Below are 16,527 nucleotides of genomic sequence, written 5' to 3' on the forward strand. Positions count from 1 at the left end.
AATAGAAGCAAGGGTTGCATCAGCATGTGAAACTGAAAGCATTGCATAATACTGCTGTTCTTCTTAGTACTGGTGAGGCATCAACTGGAAGGCTGTGGCCTCTTTTGGAGATATACCTAGAAAGACCTGGACCAACTGGGGAAAATTTGGAGGAAGAGAGTGGAAAAACAGTTGGAAAGTATGATCTCTGGGCGGCAATGTGTGTGTGTAAAAAATGAGAATTTGGTCTGTTCAGTGTAGGGAAGGAAAGAGAGAGCAGTTCTCAAGTGTTTAAGTAGTTGTTTACAAGATGAAGGCAATCTGTTAGTTTCTGTGTCCACTGAGATACAACAAGGAGACTAGAATGGCTAACTGATGGCAAGGATGGTGAAGTTTGGTTTAAGTTTGCGTAGACATCTGGTAGAAACTGTCACTAGAAGACTGTAAAACAGATTTGACAAGCATCTGTCAGAAATGGGTTAGCTTTAGTTGAAACTGCCTTGGATCTTTCAGTCCATGGAGGCATTATTTTGCAAATGGAATTTGTTTTTACATTCTGCTACACTTCTGTCATTACTAAAAAGAAAATAAAGTTTCTACATAGATGGACTCCTGTTCTGTCACGGAACTTTCTAAATGCTTAATTAAATAATCAATTTCTTTTTTTCTTTTACAGATCCTCTGTAATTTTTACTCATATTGTCCCATTCCAGTTTTGGCAGCTAGGCTTTGGCAGTCCTTTTTTTTTCCCCCCTTTAGCTCTCAGTTAGTCATCTTTGTATCTCTTTATGAACTCCCTTTCCCTACTGCGTAATACATGTTTTCCAGCTTTGCCTTGCAAGCATCTTTCATTCCTTGAATGCCCTATCTGACGTGCTTTTCTTTACTCTTGCCAGCACCCTCACACTTTGTTCTTACACTTGTTTTTGTCTTGTTTCTATGCTGTTCTTTATTTTTTAGCATATACAAGGTGTTGTCTTTTTCTCCATTATCTGTGTTGCTTCTGAAATAGTGAAGTTTAAGATCCCCACAAACTATAGTTTGATGGAAAGATTATGAAATAAATGATGGCAGTCACTTTAGGTAGCCTTCAGTTAAAGAGGGTTTTTTTGTATATCTGAGAAAACAAAGTGTACGCTGTCACTGCGTATGATCTGCCAGTGCCTGTCCTCTAGTAGCTTTTGTCTCTTCTGACTGGATTTGACAGATGGGTAGGAATCTCAAAGACGTTAAATTCTTCCAAGTTTCAGGAAAATTGGCAGCTAAGTAGTGGGAAGAAAGACCCAAATTATTTCCTTATCTGAAAGAAAGGAGTTATAAATGATCCCTTTACATATTCTGTAAGGTAGCAGTCAGCTGACTAATTGACTTGTGTCTTGGTTAGCCAGCCAAGCTCCAAACCAGTCCAATGCACGTGCCCAGAAAGGAATACCAAAGGAATCTGTGTTGGTCAGGCTCAGTGACACTGAGGGGAGCTGGACTTCTGAGGGGGAATGTTGTATAAAAATCCATGGGAAAACAGAATTTACTGATTGTAATGTCATCGGAATGCTGAGGTAGGTTTTTTGGCTGTAAAATGTTCTTAGCTTTTTTTCTCTGATCTTTGCAACATCAGTGAGACCATCAATAAATAGCAATGATTTCAAATAATAATATGATCTTTCATTCATCCATTATTCCTGGTTTATCTTAATTTTTTTTTTTAAACCTGTTGTATCGTTCAAAATTTGGGTGGATCAGTTCTACAAGTTCATTAAAATCTTGACCCATTCATGCCAGTAAGGTCTGAAGAGATAAGGTAAACCAAAAGTGATATTGTTGGCACTTCAAGCTAGAAGCATGACACTGTTGTAAACAAATTCTTGGACTTTTACTTTGCATTTCTTTGTTGCAGTGTATTGGATGATTACAGATTTTTGTGGGAAATATGCGAGAGCTTAATAAAAGACTGAAATTTCCAAGACTTAAAGCTTTCAAGTAGAGATGATCTCTCTGTGTTGTTTTTAACTACAATTTATTTGTCTGTCTGTACTCATATTAGCCAGACTCTTTCTGAAATTCTGTTTGTTTGTATTTCTGAATATTAAAATGAAAGGTACTGATGGTAATGAACTTAATAAGTATAAGGTAGCTCTGAAACAACTATATTGGAACTAAATCATTGAGCAAACAAAGCTAGAGAAGGGAAAGGATGAAAGAATTCTAGTAGTGAAGTAGAAACATAAAAATCTAACTGTCCCACTGTTTATCTGACCTGTTGGATTGCAGGTTTGGTTTGTTTTGGTTTGCTTTTTTAAGATTCATTCTGGGAGCTGGTAAGGAAGTGGAAAGGAGTTTGTAGGTAATTCACAGGCTGGCTGAATTGGGTTAATTTGTTCCTGCTGAATGCATGTTTTTTAATGCTGCTGAGAAAATTATGCTGTTGTAAGACTGAGTGTCAACATGCCTAGAGCACTTTTTCCTTTTCTACTATTTCTTGAAACTAAAGAAACAAATAAATTCATCTTTATGTGACATGAACCTCATTGCAGGTGAAAAAACAAAATAAGTTTGTCATAGGCTGTTGGGGATGTTTATTTTTGCTGAAGTTTCTTTAGCCATTTCTGTATGTTTGACTAATAATTTATTACTCTAAAATGGTATTTTGAATTTAATGAGAAAGCCAGAACTAGCATAATTATCAATAAGTAAAACGATAACAAACAGTATTTAACTAAATGGTTTAATAAAATGCGAGAAAATATACTCTAATTATAAAAGTGCATGAGTGAATTAAACAAGGATATGTTGCGTTATGTCTATAAATACTTGATCTAATTTTTTGTTTCTTCATTACTCTGTTTTTAAAAAATGGAGTTCAAAAGTGTCTTCATTTCTAATGCTCAGAAAAAGATGTGATTTGTATGAACATATGCAGCAATTATGCCAAAACTAAATTTCTTCAGTTCTGTGGTTACCGTGGTAACCAATATTCACTGTGTTTCATTTAGACATATACAACAGAATGGAAGATGGTAGGTTTAAGATTTAATAACCTTTGCAAAAATATTGTGCTATAGTACATGATATTTTAATGATGTGTAAGGGGACAGATCAAATAACTAACATTCTTAGTAGCATGAACGGTGGTAGTAATCATCTTTAAAATGTATTTGGATGATTCTTGTGGTAACAGAATTTTGGGTGCTCATTTCTAACAATTGAATTTATTTATTTTTTTGCTTAAGCGGGGAGATTGTTCCTGCTACTGCCAGGTCTCTTTGACCTCCCAGGAATAAGGAAGAGAATGGTGATTCTTCTGTTGCTTTGTTTCTGGCCTTGGAATGTGTGAGGAGTGACACCGAAATAGCAGATTAGGTAGCACTTGTAGTCTGAGATAGTTATGTTTTATGTGAACCCATGCTGCAGAATGTGAGCAGCACTTTAGGTATTTATTTTCTCAGTACTACTTGGTAGAAATATAATTCCTCTTTTCTGATTCATGTCAGAAGGGGGAACTGAACATGTAGAAAAAGACTAAGTGTATCATTCTTGACTACGGCATGAAATACCTGGATTTAATTCCCTTGCCTATTCCAGATTTCCAGTGTCCTTGTCTTTCATCCTATTTAATTGTCTGTGGGTTGGTTTGTTTGTTTCTTTGTTTAGAGTTCATATTTTCACTAAGGTCTGTGGAAAAAGAATAGGGATTAAGTTTATTTGAGTTGCAGACTATACAGCTGGAATGAACCACAAGACTAGTGGAATACTGAAAAAAAGCAAATCAATTTTGGTACAGAGCTATTTCAGATATTTATATGATAGTATTAAGATCTCAGCTGTAATATTTTTGGTATTGGATACCATTAGAAGTTTTTGAGAGCACATTATTTGATCTTAATTCTCTGCTTAAAGTGGGTGGTATAATGGACTAGTTCTTGGGATCTTGTTCGTGTGAAAGGAATAAACTACAACAAAGAACCTAAGGATTTTTTCCTGCCTTTTGTTGCTTTTAATAATAATTGCAATCTTTTTATTGGAGCTCATGGTTTATATTAGCCAGCCTATAAAATTCTACATGAAGCCTTGTTTTCAAGTGTGAGACCTGAATATTTTAATGCTGCAAACTGCTATTTAAGCAACGCTGTGTACTATTTTGAAACAACTGCGCTAACTGTAGTTTGAGGGAATAATTTCAGGGATGTTGATCCCTTTCTGCGTATTCCAAAGTAAACCTGGACTACATTTCAGTGGTTAAAAGGATTCACTGCATCACTTGAGGACAGGCAGAAATTGTGGAAGAAATTCTAGAACCCTAAAACCAAATGGTAAAATGCTGTATTTGCAGAAAGTTAACACTTGGAGGTCAGGAAAAGACAGGAAAAATGAAGATTTTTCAGTGAATATTAGCTTCTTTTAACTATGAATTAGTTTATAATTTTTATTTATGCTGACTGCAGTTTGGGGAAGGAGGAAAAATTCCAACACAAATGGAATAGTCACAGTGAAGCAGGAATCAATGAGAACATTTTAACCAAAATTCTTCTGCGCTTTGTCCATATTTGTTATGTTTATGAAGTAGATAATCTCAATTTGCACTTAGTTTACATAACAGTGAATTAGAGTTTTCATGATGAGGTAAGTATGGCAGTTGATGAGAAAAAGATGCAACGATTTTTAAAAAGTATGGTGTAGTAATATGACTAACATAGTGGTTATCTTTGTCAGAGTGAATAAGTTAGTCTGAATTCTGTAGAACAGTTTGTGCAGAATAACACTTCCTGAAGATCAGAGGTATGTATTAGAGAATTGTCAGTGCTAACTCACTGGATTTGGCTTATTTTTGTCTGGATAGGACAATATAAAAGAATTTTTTTTATTTGTATTTTGAATAGTCTAATATTTATATATATTAAGGCTGAGATTTTCAGCAGGTACTGAATGAACTACGTGCTGACTAATTTTTTCCCAAGCTTCAGACGGAAATGATACTCTTGTCATCAACTGCTAATTTGTCCGATATATTCTTTTTCAGTGGGTTGTCATGTACAGTGGAATGTGTCTTTCTGTTTTATATATGATTCCTTGTCAGGCAAGGGATGTTCTCAGCTTTTTCTTAACATGTGCTCGCTCATGTATTAGACAATAGTCTGTTCGTACCTTGTTCTGGATGTATTACTGGCTATGTAAGCAACAACAAATTGAAACTGTTTCTTAAGCTTTTTTTCTGGATTTCATCCTTTCATATGTGTTATTTTTCTCCTCTTTTCTCCTTTCGGTAGAGCTATTTTGTCTGTCAATACTTATTTTCTTTGTCTTACTGCGAGTTTCAGATTCTTTTATACTCCTTGTTGGAGCTAATATGGTCCATCTGGCCTGACTGTCAGGATGAGCTTGTAGGAGAGGAGAGTATCGCTTAGCAGAGTCCAAGAAGCTGACATCCTGTCAGAGACATAGTTAAAAATTCCTCCTTGCCAAATTGGCATGTTTCTTTGAACAACGTTGGGTCCAGCCGTTAGCAGTAATTGTTTCAGGAAACTAAAAAAGCCACCAAACTTGGGAAAAAATAGGTACTTGTGTATGAATGACATGCAAGAATGACTCATATAATACGTTTTCCATACATTTCCTAAGGAGAGTTACATAGTTGAAAATGTGGCGATTTGAAACTTTATTGTATGTATAATGAACTTTATTTAATAAAAAACCCCATCTTTTCCGTAGCTTTACTTTGAAAGGTTTTGTTGGTGATGTTCAGAGTTTCAAAGTCAGTTAGTTTGTTATGGTAACAGAGCGGTAATACTGTCTGCATTGCAGCGCGTGAAAGTTCATGTAGAAGCTCAGCCATGGATTTAGCATTTCTTTTGGCAAGCTTGATACACTTACATTCTTCTAACATGTCTTTGGAACAGACATGAGTTTGAGTTTGGTGGATCAATAATCTGGGGTGTGGAAGGGGTGAAGAGCATGTCTTGGTCTTGCTCTTTGTTTCCTCTGTCCGTCCATCCAGTTTGGTGCTCTGGAATCTTACTTTCCATTTCAGAGACTCTGTAATAAGCATATCTCTCTTTTTTAACAGTACTACTTACAAGACTATGGAATGCTGAAATCTATGATCTATGTGATGTTTGTTTCCAGTATTTTATATTGATTAAGACTGTAATACAGTGTTGGGGTTTTTTTTGCTTTTTTACTAATCAGTTTTTGTAGGTTGATAGTAGTTGGAAGCCACAATTTGTAGTGGACTTCTATTATGCCAATTGTATAAGTTGGGGGTGGGTGGGAGGTGTCCACCTGGATCTCTCTATGGCAATACACTTATCTGTCAAATGTATGAATTTTAAGGGTGATAAAATATTTTGGAAAATTAGCTGAGCTTGATGTCCTGACACTTAACTAGATAAGTTTTCAGCCAGTATTGTTTTTCTGAATTATGTAAATAATAAAGAAATAATGTTGCTTTTGTTTATTGTAGTAAACCTGAGTTACAAGTCTATGTGCAAATAGGTAGTTTATTTTCCTCTCATATGTGTCTTCTGTCCAGTGAGACAATAGCGTTTCAGACTACAGGTTTATGGATCTCCTTTCCATTGACAGTTTCTTAATTAAAATTAATGTCATAGGTTATCCATTTTGGTTTTCCCATTTTTCTAGTTGATGTTAGTTACCACTGTCACAATAGATCCAAGATAATCTGTATAATTTGATAAGTTAGGTCACATAGGTTGAAATTTGGCAATCTTGTTTTTCACTTGATTTTCAATTCTAATGTCATTACTTAAATAGGATCCACTATGTGATTTTTACTGCCATCAACTGTTTAATTACTGCTTTTCCCTTAGTATGAGAAGAGAAAATGGATTTGCTAATCTTTAAAAATACTGTAGATATATCACTGATGAGAAACATTTTCTTGCTGAGGAAAAAAGAAATGTTTTTAAAATGTGTATATGTGTATGTATATATGTATATGTATTATTACTTTTCTAATCATTAGGCTGAAAAGTACTACCAGCAATTATGTTTGAAACACAGTCATTTTCCTGTTCTTCTAAGGACAGTAATGAGCTGTCGCAAGGTACGTCAGGTATGTCTTGTATTATGTAGTTTTCAAACAGTTTAATGAAGGGCATAAGTTTAAGGTATAAGAAATTTTTTTTTTTTTGTATTTCTAATATTATGTAACACTAGTCCTCTTGGTTCTTATGTTGCGCAGCTTGAAAAACCTTCATACAAATGATGCATTTATAGACTTTGAGTGTCAGTCACTGACTTACTGGTGTTACTCCATCCTCTAATGATAGTTCTTCTATCTGAAAACAAATTTACAGTATTTCACTTGTAATTTAAATTTAATTTTTAAATTTTAAGGAAATGGTAAATAATTCCACTTTTGCACTGAGTTGTATTTCTAGCTTGCTTTTACAACGGGATTAAAAAAACTTGCATGTATAAATGTTTGCTTTTACCAAGGAAGACCATAGCAGTAAAAGAATAATCTTTTTTTATTAAAGCTGTTAAAAAATTTCAGCTTTTTTTTAGATGATGGTATTGTTAGTTACATTAGTGATGTAAAGAAAATAAACATAATTTTTACAACAATATTAATGCTAATTTAATCAAATGTAAGAATAATAACAGTAGAAGCAACTAGAGGAAATTAAAGTAATGTTGTCCTCAAATTCTGTACTTCCGCGTGGTGCTTCAGAGTTCAAGAAAGACACAAAGTCTGCATATGCTTTGTTAAGATTGAGCTGTGTAGGCATGCTGTGAAGGTTTCTGGCTCTAGAAACAGGCAGAGCAAAATCCTGTGAAGTAGGTTTTGATACCCATTTTAGTGGGCCGTCTTTTCAAACAAAATCTTGCAAACCATCATTTTCATTCCACTAAGGCTATTTACGATAAACTGAAGTTAAAAGAGCCTTATGTAACCTACAGAATTTTAATGTTTTAGGCTGGCACTTTAATTAAGACACTAAGAGGTTATTCTTTTTTTAAAAATACCCCAACAAATCCACAGACTGTATATGAAGGTTATCTGGTTCTGTTACTGTTTAATCTCTGTTACTCTTATTGTTGTTTTTGGTTCATCTCCAAGGCACGTTAAAGCGTTATATCCCCCTGAACTTAATTAGGTTAATGTTTCATGTTTGTAGGACAGCTGCTTAGACTTTTTAATAGCTCTGCTGCTAAGTTTCAGTGTCTTGTTCTGGTTCCTGACACCTTTCATCAGTGACCTCTGCAATCAGATTCCCATTCTGTGTATTAATTAAATAGTTAACATTCAATAGTGTGCCACAGTGTCATTTATTTATGTGGTTATAAGGCTAACAGAGTTTAAAGAAAACATAATTGTGAAATCTGCATGTTCTCGTAGAACAGTTCATTTATGTCATGTAGCTTTAAATTCCCAGCATGGGAACTACTGTTCTGGAACTTCATCCCTGCCTATGGTTGAAGCAAACATTTGCTGGGACTAAGTATTGTATACATAAGAGCAGTCTAAGCTTGCCTCTGTGGTCCTGTGACCTTTTCTGTTTTGCTCTGGGCATTTCTATAGTAGCTGCCACCTTTGCCTTTTTGGGTTCTGATATTATTTTACTGTTTGGACAATATTCTTGCTGAGGACTAGCGTAAAATCATCCAACTCAATTAATTTAGGATTAATTATGTAAAATTCATTATAGCAAATTGTATTTTGACACTAGCCCCCTTTATCATGTCTCAGCTCTTTCGAATTATTCCTTCATATCCTTCAAACATTTTTGAATCTCTCTACTTGTATTTGAGATTGTATTCAAAAAGGAATAACATTTTATGCACAAAGCGTGCATGATAATAGATGTTGCTGTTACATTCTCTTAGCCAATTTCAAGACCAAAGCTTACCGAGTTCCACATTAATGGAATAAAATCAGATATGAAAAAATCTCACACATTTAACAACCTTATGTATTCTCTTTCTTTCTCCAGATAAGAACAAGTGGATCGCCACAAGGCAACGTAGCTGTGCTTTTGTGAATACTCCATTACCCTGTATTAACAAAGCTATTCATCACATTCAAGAGTTAGAATTCAAGACAGAGAAACGCTTTCAACAGGTACATTTGTGGCTGAAAATGGCTAAGTGCTTTTTTATCTTTATAGTATATTTTCAAATGGGATTACTATGTCAATCTTTATAAAAATTTAACTTCATGTCATATCTACTCTCCAAAATAGTGCCCAGCAGGTTTATTTACTGGTCATGATGATTTTTGCATCTGCTTAACAGTTTTGGCAAATCAAACTATCTTATTGAAATCAATATGCTACAATATCATAATGTAATATCAATATATCATGAAGATTAGTAAATTTGTATAGGACGATCCAGATACACAGTCAAGTTGCTTCAATGGTACCAAATGTCTGCAAAATACTTTTTGATACTAAGCTTGAGTAGGTAGTCAGATTAACCCGTGTGCCATTTTCTGTCGTTTATAGTAAGCAGTGCTTTTTCCTGAACAGTACATAACAATCCTTGATTAAAAAAATTCTTCACTCTCATATTGAGAGACATGAATTTGAAAATGTTATGTTTCTTTCTCTAGCAGTATGTGATGTTTTCCTAGCCTACATTGATTTTGTGTGAATAGAAACAAGAATAAAGGGAAGCTTAAAAAACTGGTAGGTAGATCAAGAAAGAATGCAGTATATACTGCTTTAAAGTCTAGTAAAATCTTCCCAGTTGCTTTCTTTGTGAACATGATTAGTGTCATTTAAATAATTCGCTTTTGCTGGAGAAGTGTTTTCCAAATGTTAATGTATTTTGCATATGTCTACACTGCAGTAAGAAGATCTGATCACTGCTTGCACAGACAAGTTTTATTTAAACAATTTATTTCTAATATGAACAATAATGTCATCATAGCAGCACATAAGGAAAACTATCTTAGATTAGTATTCTACAAATGCTGTTACATACTCTGAAGGGAGATTTCTTCAACTGCAGCGTAGATACTAAAATAATCCAAGATGCATGAACTACTGGTATATCTTGATTTACAGTATAGTTATGAATTTCATAGGAAATTTTATATTGTCTCATTCGCCTTTATTTTAAATAATGTGAGAATAGTGAAATGATTTTAATGTTGTAATTGTGTTGTCAATATACATGGGTTAGATGGATAAGCATTGACATGTCCAGATGTTTATTCATTTTAATGTTAGCTTAAATAGTTTGTGTAAGTCTTGTGCCTATTCTCCACATCTCTTCTAAGTTCGTGTTACTTAGTATGCAGAGATTCAAAAATAGTCTGAGGCCTCTAGATGGTGACATAGTTATAACTGTGAGTTAAGATAAGAAAATGTGGCATTGCTGTAGTATTAGTATTTTGTAAATGCTCTTAAAAATAAAAAATAGGCATATATATTGAAATGACTATGCTACAAATATAGGGCATTTGGATTTTACTTGTCTATATATGAATTAATTTACACCTCTGCTGGTAAGTTAAATATTGCCAGCGATGTGTCCAGTTGGCATGGAAAACTTTATATACTTATTGTTAAATTCTTACCCTCCAACACAGGGTAGACATTACGTGCACTGCTTTTGAGGAATAGTCCCTAACCCTCTGCAGTTCCTGAACTGTAGGTGGAAACAGTTTGGGAATGGTTTGTGAATGTGGTGATGTCCCTTACCACAAGTTGTACCAGTAAGATTTGGTAAGAAATTAATGATGGCAAGTTGCTAGGCCCAGAAAACTTCCCTAGCAGTGTTTAATCTACTGTTGTAGACATAGCCCTAATGAAGAAAACACATATGAAGTTCAGACAGAATTTCTGCTCTAGTTTTCAGATTAAAAACAAAGTACAGAGGTGAAGAGTGAAAACAGAATTAACAATATTAAGGGATTTAAAAAAAACGTTCTACAAAATTGGGTAATGCATAACATGTATGTACAAAAGCTGGGTTTTATTATCAGCTGGAGGTGCACGGTTTTTAGGAATTCAAAAACTTTGTAGTTATTTTTAAATGTTGAAAAGCATTCATCTGTATGTACATTAATTAGGTCCTCTTATGACACTAAATTCAGTGGCCTATTATGCTTTTTGTCAGGAAACAAAAGAACTGTATTACGTCTGGGTTGTATAATGAAGTTTATGTTTTGCTTTTGCAGTATAGTGATGTGTTTAAGGAGGAGAAAGTACCACGGTAAGAATCAATCATACAAAATAATGCAAAATAATGGATTTTTTTACTGTCAGGTAATTATCTGATGAGGTGTTAGTCTGGCTATACAGACTGCTCTGTGAACTGTAAAGTTGAGCAAGTTGTTCTGTAATGTACAATGCATCTGAAATAAGCATTTTTAGGGTCTGCAGGACCTAGTTACTTCAGAAGACCAGAAGTGTTTGTGGAGAATTTCTCTTATCTTTCCTACTCAGTGTTTAGTTTTCAAAGATTCAAGATGATCGCAGGTCCCAGAACCCACCTAGGTGATGAATTTCTTTTGGTAACAGTTGTTCAGTTATTGATACTTCTGAAATTGTGCCAGTTCTACCAATTATCTCAGCTACTTAAATATGAGTAAGGATCCTTATTTTAAGCTCTCATTGCTTTGAATTTTGGGTTGGAACTTGATGTATAAGCATTCTGAATGTTTCTGTGTATTTACTCTGATCTTTGTGAAGTTCTCTAAATACTGTGTAGTTTTCTGAATTTGCATAGACGATCAAATGTACTCTCATTTCAGCTTGGCTAAACACAGGGAGAGGACAAGTAATTAAAAAAGGGAGTAGGAAAAAAGTTTGAATGAAATGATGATTTCTTCATCACGTGCTGTAATAAGATGGGGAAAGCCCCACGATTTAATTTTTTTTTCTTCTTTCCTCGTTTTCCTGTACTGCATACTGTTAAAATTCTTATTAAATGCATGATTTTTGTGTTTTCAGTGTAGTTTGCAAGCTACCTATGTTTAGTTCAAAACACTTTTGTGTGAGTGACAAAATTGCCTTAAATCATGCTATAGTGTTTGCAACTATGTATTTTTTAAAGTTGGAGAACAAGAGAGGATGGTTGTTAAAATCAAAACAGAACATAGTTCCTAAATTAAAAATAAGAAGTTGAAGAATTGCTTTTCTAGATATGTTTGCACTGGAGATGTCTAGAATGTATACAGAGTTGTTAAAGGTTGTAAATTTAAAATGTGATTTTAAAACATAGAACTCTTGCAGGTTTTTTCTATATTTTACATATTGGCTGCATGTATTTTAAAATACACTAAAGAACTCAGACTTTTCCTAAGCTAGGATACAATAAAATACAATATATGACAAGTGCATTTCAAAGCCAAGTAGACAGAAAGCATGCAGAATAAGTCTGAATGTGTGACTTAAAGTAGCCTGCATCATAATAATACAGTTTAATGATGTAGTTCTAGTTACAAAGATTGAAAGAGGAGTTTGAAGACGAGAATGTGTCTCATCCACTGAGCTTGTTGTCCTGGCTGTGTTGCTCAACAAATGCTGCATTTCCCTGTGTATTTTTACTTCATGTCACCTATTGAGTTACTTGTTTCCCTACTTATCCAACCTCTGTTTATGAACCTCCTGCTTCTATGTCTGATATGATATCTCTTCCATCACCAGGTCCCAGTTTTCCCATCCAATGACTTACCATTTTCCATTATTGTACAGAATTTTTTGTTCTGTTCACTGTAATTTAGATGTATTTTCTGATGATCTTCAAGAGTATTTCCTTTGATCTGTTTTTGTCACAGGGTTTTTGTCTGTTATTTCTTCATGGAAAAGGAACTTTTTTGTGGAGTTCTTTCAAATATAGGTGTTCACATGTTATGGTTTGGCTGCGGCCGGCAACAAAAGTGCCACGCGGCCGCCCCTCCCCCCGCCGGGGTGCAGAGGAGAATGGAAAGAAAGAGGCAGAAACTGGTGGGTTGGGATAAGGGCAGTTTAACAGAACAGCAAACAAAGGGAACAGGAACAACAACAATACAGATCAGGAGAAAACACAACACAAACCGCACAACCCAGAGAGCCGCTCTCCCGCACCACCACCACTGTGTGCTCCTGAGCCGTAAGTGAGTTCCCACCGCCCCGCTCCCCCCCACCGGAACCCAGCGTGATGGCACATGGTATGGAATACCCAGCTCTGTTTGGCCAGGTTGGGGTTGGGTCAGCCCACCCGGCTGTGCCCCTTCCTGGATTCTGGTGAAAATTACCCCTGTCCTGGCCGAACCCAGGACATTATCCACCCCTTATTCCATACCATCTACGTCATGCCTAGGTCCCCCATTGTCCAGTTGATCACCACCACTTCTCCTGTCTCCAGATATCATTCCCTTAGTCTATGGATCATCACTCTAAAGTGTCCATTGAGTTCATTTATTCCATGACTTCGGGCTCCATCTGTCGTAATGATCTAATGATAATGGGTTGCCCAGAGAGGTAGTGGAGGCCCCATCTCTGGAAACATTCAAGACCAGGTTGGACAGGGCTCTGAGCAACCTGATCTAGTTAGCTGTGTCCCTGCTCGCTGCGGGGGGGTTGGACTAGATGACCTCTAGCGGTCCCTTCCGACCCAAAACTTTCTATGATTCTATGATCTTCCGTGGCAGGAGAGGTGATGTGTGGTGATGGGCGGTCACTTGCTGCATCCGGAGCTCACGGCTGATGTATCTGGTGCAGCCCGTGCCCACAGTCTGCAGGAGATGTTGATCTTGATGAAGTTGCTGGGTGCCAGTTGTTGAAAACCAGGTCCAGTCCCATCATCGCTGTGCTCCACTAGGTTTTCATCAAAAAGTCCATCCTTCTTTAATCTGGACGATTCTTGCTATAATACTACTGGTATAACATATAACAATTATAACAGTGATAACAGACAGTGACAGGGTTATTTAACAATTAACTTTATACAATTTATTTATGGACTATTCTCACCCAAAATCAAATCCCCATGAGGTACACATCGGAATTCCCCATCCTTCCGCATTACCCACCAGGTACACCCAGGTCCTTGAGCAAAAGCAATCCTGCGGACGGGCTTGCCTTTGCCCAAGGCAGGACTAACCCAAACCGTCTTCCCTAACGTGTTCCGCATGTGCACTACAGGGACTTTATCCCCTTCTACTGGGCGTGGAAGTTTTGCTTGGGCAGAATCACAGCATCACAGAATGGTAGGGGTTGGAAGGGACCTCTGTGGGTCATCTAGTCCAACCCTCCTGCCGAAGCAGGGTCACCTACAGCAGGCTGCACAGGACCTTGAACGGTGCAGGACCCAGAACGGGCAGGACCAGCCCGGTTGGTGGACCCTCTGGTGTTCACCAACCAGGTAGCCTTTGCTAAATGAGTATCCCAGTTTTTGAAAGTCCCACCCCCCATTGCTCTCAAAGTGGTTTTTAGCAGTCCATTGTACCGTTCAATCTTTCCAGAGGCTGGTGCATGGTAGGGGATGTGATACACCCACTCGATACCATGTTCTTTGGCCCAGGTGTCTATGAGGCTGTTGCGAAAGTGAGTCCCGTTGTCCGACTCAGTTCTTTCGGGAGTGCCGTGTCGCCACAGGACTTGTTTTTCCAGGCCCAGGGTGGTATTCCGGGTGGTGACATGGGGCACAGGGTAGGTTTCCAGCCATCCGGTGGTGGCCTCCACCATTGTGAGCACATAGCGCTTGCCTTGGCGGGTTTGTGGCAGTGTGATGTAGTCAATCTGCCAAGCCTCCCCATCTTTATATTTTAGCCATCGTCCTCCATACCACTGAGGCTTTACCCGCTTGGCTTGCTTGATTGCAGCGCATGTCTCACGTTCATGGATAACCTGTGCAATAGTGTCCATGGTCAAGTCCACCCCTCAGTCAATGAGCCCATCGGTATGTTGCATCTCTTCCTTGGTGGCCCGAGGTGTCATGGGCCCACCGAGCTATAAACAGTTCACCCTTATGTTACCAGTCCAGATCCACCTGAGCCACTTCAATCTTGGCAGCCTGATCCACCTGGTGGTTGTTTTGATGTTCCTCAGTGGCCTGACTCTTAGGGACGTGGGCGTCCATGTGACGGATTTTTACAACCAACTGCTCCAGCCGGGCAGCAATATCTTGCCACAATGGGGCAGCCCGGATAGGTTTGCCTCTGCGCTGCCAGTTGTTCTTCTTCCATTGCTGCAGCCACCCCCACAAGGCATTGGCTACCATCCAGGAGTTGGTGTAAAGATAGAGCACTGGCCATTTCTCTCGACTGGCAATGTCTAAAGCCAGCTGGATGGCTTTCACCTCTGCAAACTGGCTTGACTCACCTTCTCCCTCGGCAGTTTCCGCGACTTGTCGTGTAGGGCTCCATACAGCAGCCTTCCACCTCCGCTGCTTCCCCACAATGCGACAGGACCCATCCGTGAACAGGGCATACTGTTTCTCATCTTCTGGCAGCTTGTTATACAGTGGGGCCTGTTCAGCATGTGTCACCTCTTCCTCTGGCGATGCTCCAAAATCTTTGCCTTCTGGCCAGTCCATGATTACCTCCAGAATTCCTGGGCGACTGGGGTTTCCCATTCGGGTGCGCTGGGTGATCAGCGCGACCCACTTACTCCACGTAGCATCGGTGGCATGATGCGTAGAGGGGACCCTCTCTTTGAACATCCAGCCCAGGACCGGCAATCGTGGTGCTAGGAGGAGCTGTGCTTCAGTGCCGACCACTTCTGAAGCAGCTCGAACGCCTTCATATGCTGCCAGAATCTCTTTTTCAGTGGGAGTATAGCGGGCCTCGGATCCTTTGTATCCCCGGCTCCAAAACCCCAGGAGTCGACCTCGAGTCTCCCCTGGTGCTTTCTGCCAGAGACTCCAGGTTGGTCCATTCTCCCCGGCTGCGGTGTAGAGCACGTTTTTAACATCTTGCCCTGACCGGACTGGACCAAGGGCTACAGCATGAACTATCTCCCGTTTAGTTTGTTCAAATGCCTGTCGTTGCTCAGTGCCTCATTCAAAATCATTCTTCTTCCGGGTCACGTGGTACAGAGGACTTACAATCTGGCTGTAATTTGGGATGTGCATCTTCCAAAAACCCACAACACCCAGAAAGGCCTGTGCTTCCTTTTTGCTGGTTGGTGGGGACATGGCTGCTGTTTTGTTGATGACATCCATTGGGATTTGACGGTACCCATCCTGCCATTTTATTCCCAAAAACTGGATCTCTTGCGCAGGTCCCTTGACTTTACTTTGCTTAATGGCGAAACGGGCTTTCAGAAGGATCTGAACTATTTTCTCCCCTTTCTCAAAAACCTCCTCCGCTGTGTCACCCCATACAATGATGTCATTGATGTACTGCAGGTGTTCTGGAGCTTCACCCTTTTCCAGTGCAGTCTGGATTAGTCCATGGCAAATGGTGGGACTGTGTTTCCACCCCTGGGGCAGTCGATTCCAGGTGTACTGGCTGCCCCTCCAGGTGAAAGCAAACTGTGGCCTGCACTCTGCTGCCAAAGGGATGGAGAAGAACGCATTAGCGATGTCAATTGTCGCGTACCACTTGGCTGCCTTTGACTCCAGCTGATATGGAAGTTCTAGCATGTCTGGCAC

General features: G+C 38.4%; 1 protein-coding gene across 1 annotated transcript in view; it reads left to right on the forward strand.

Annotated features, from left to right (window-relative positions):
* The first annotated feature begins 6,978 nt into the window (after positions 1-6,978).
* The window catches only part of CCDC178 (coiled-coil domain containing 178), a 186,907-nt gene continuing 177,358 nt past the window's right edge, over positions 6,979-16,527 (forward strand). Inside the window, 3 exon segments of the mRNA XM_075415276.1 lie at positions 6,979-7,036; positions 8,931-9,058; positions 11,126-11,160. Coding sequence (XP_075271391.1) covers positions 6,979-7,036; positions 8,931-9,058; positions 11,126-11,160 — 221 coding nt within the window.

The sequence above is a fragment of the Opisthocomus hoazin genome, chromosome 3 (genome assembly GCF_030867145.1).
Source record: "Opisthocomus hoazin isolate bOpiHoa1 chromosome 3, bOpiHoa1.hap1, whole genome shotgun sequence".
NCBI classification, from domain to species: Eukaryota; Metazoa; Chordata; class Aves; order Opisthocomiformes; family Opisthocomidae; genus Opisthocomus; species Opisthocomus hoazin.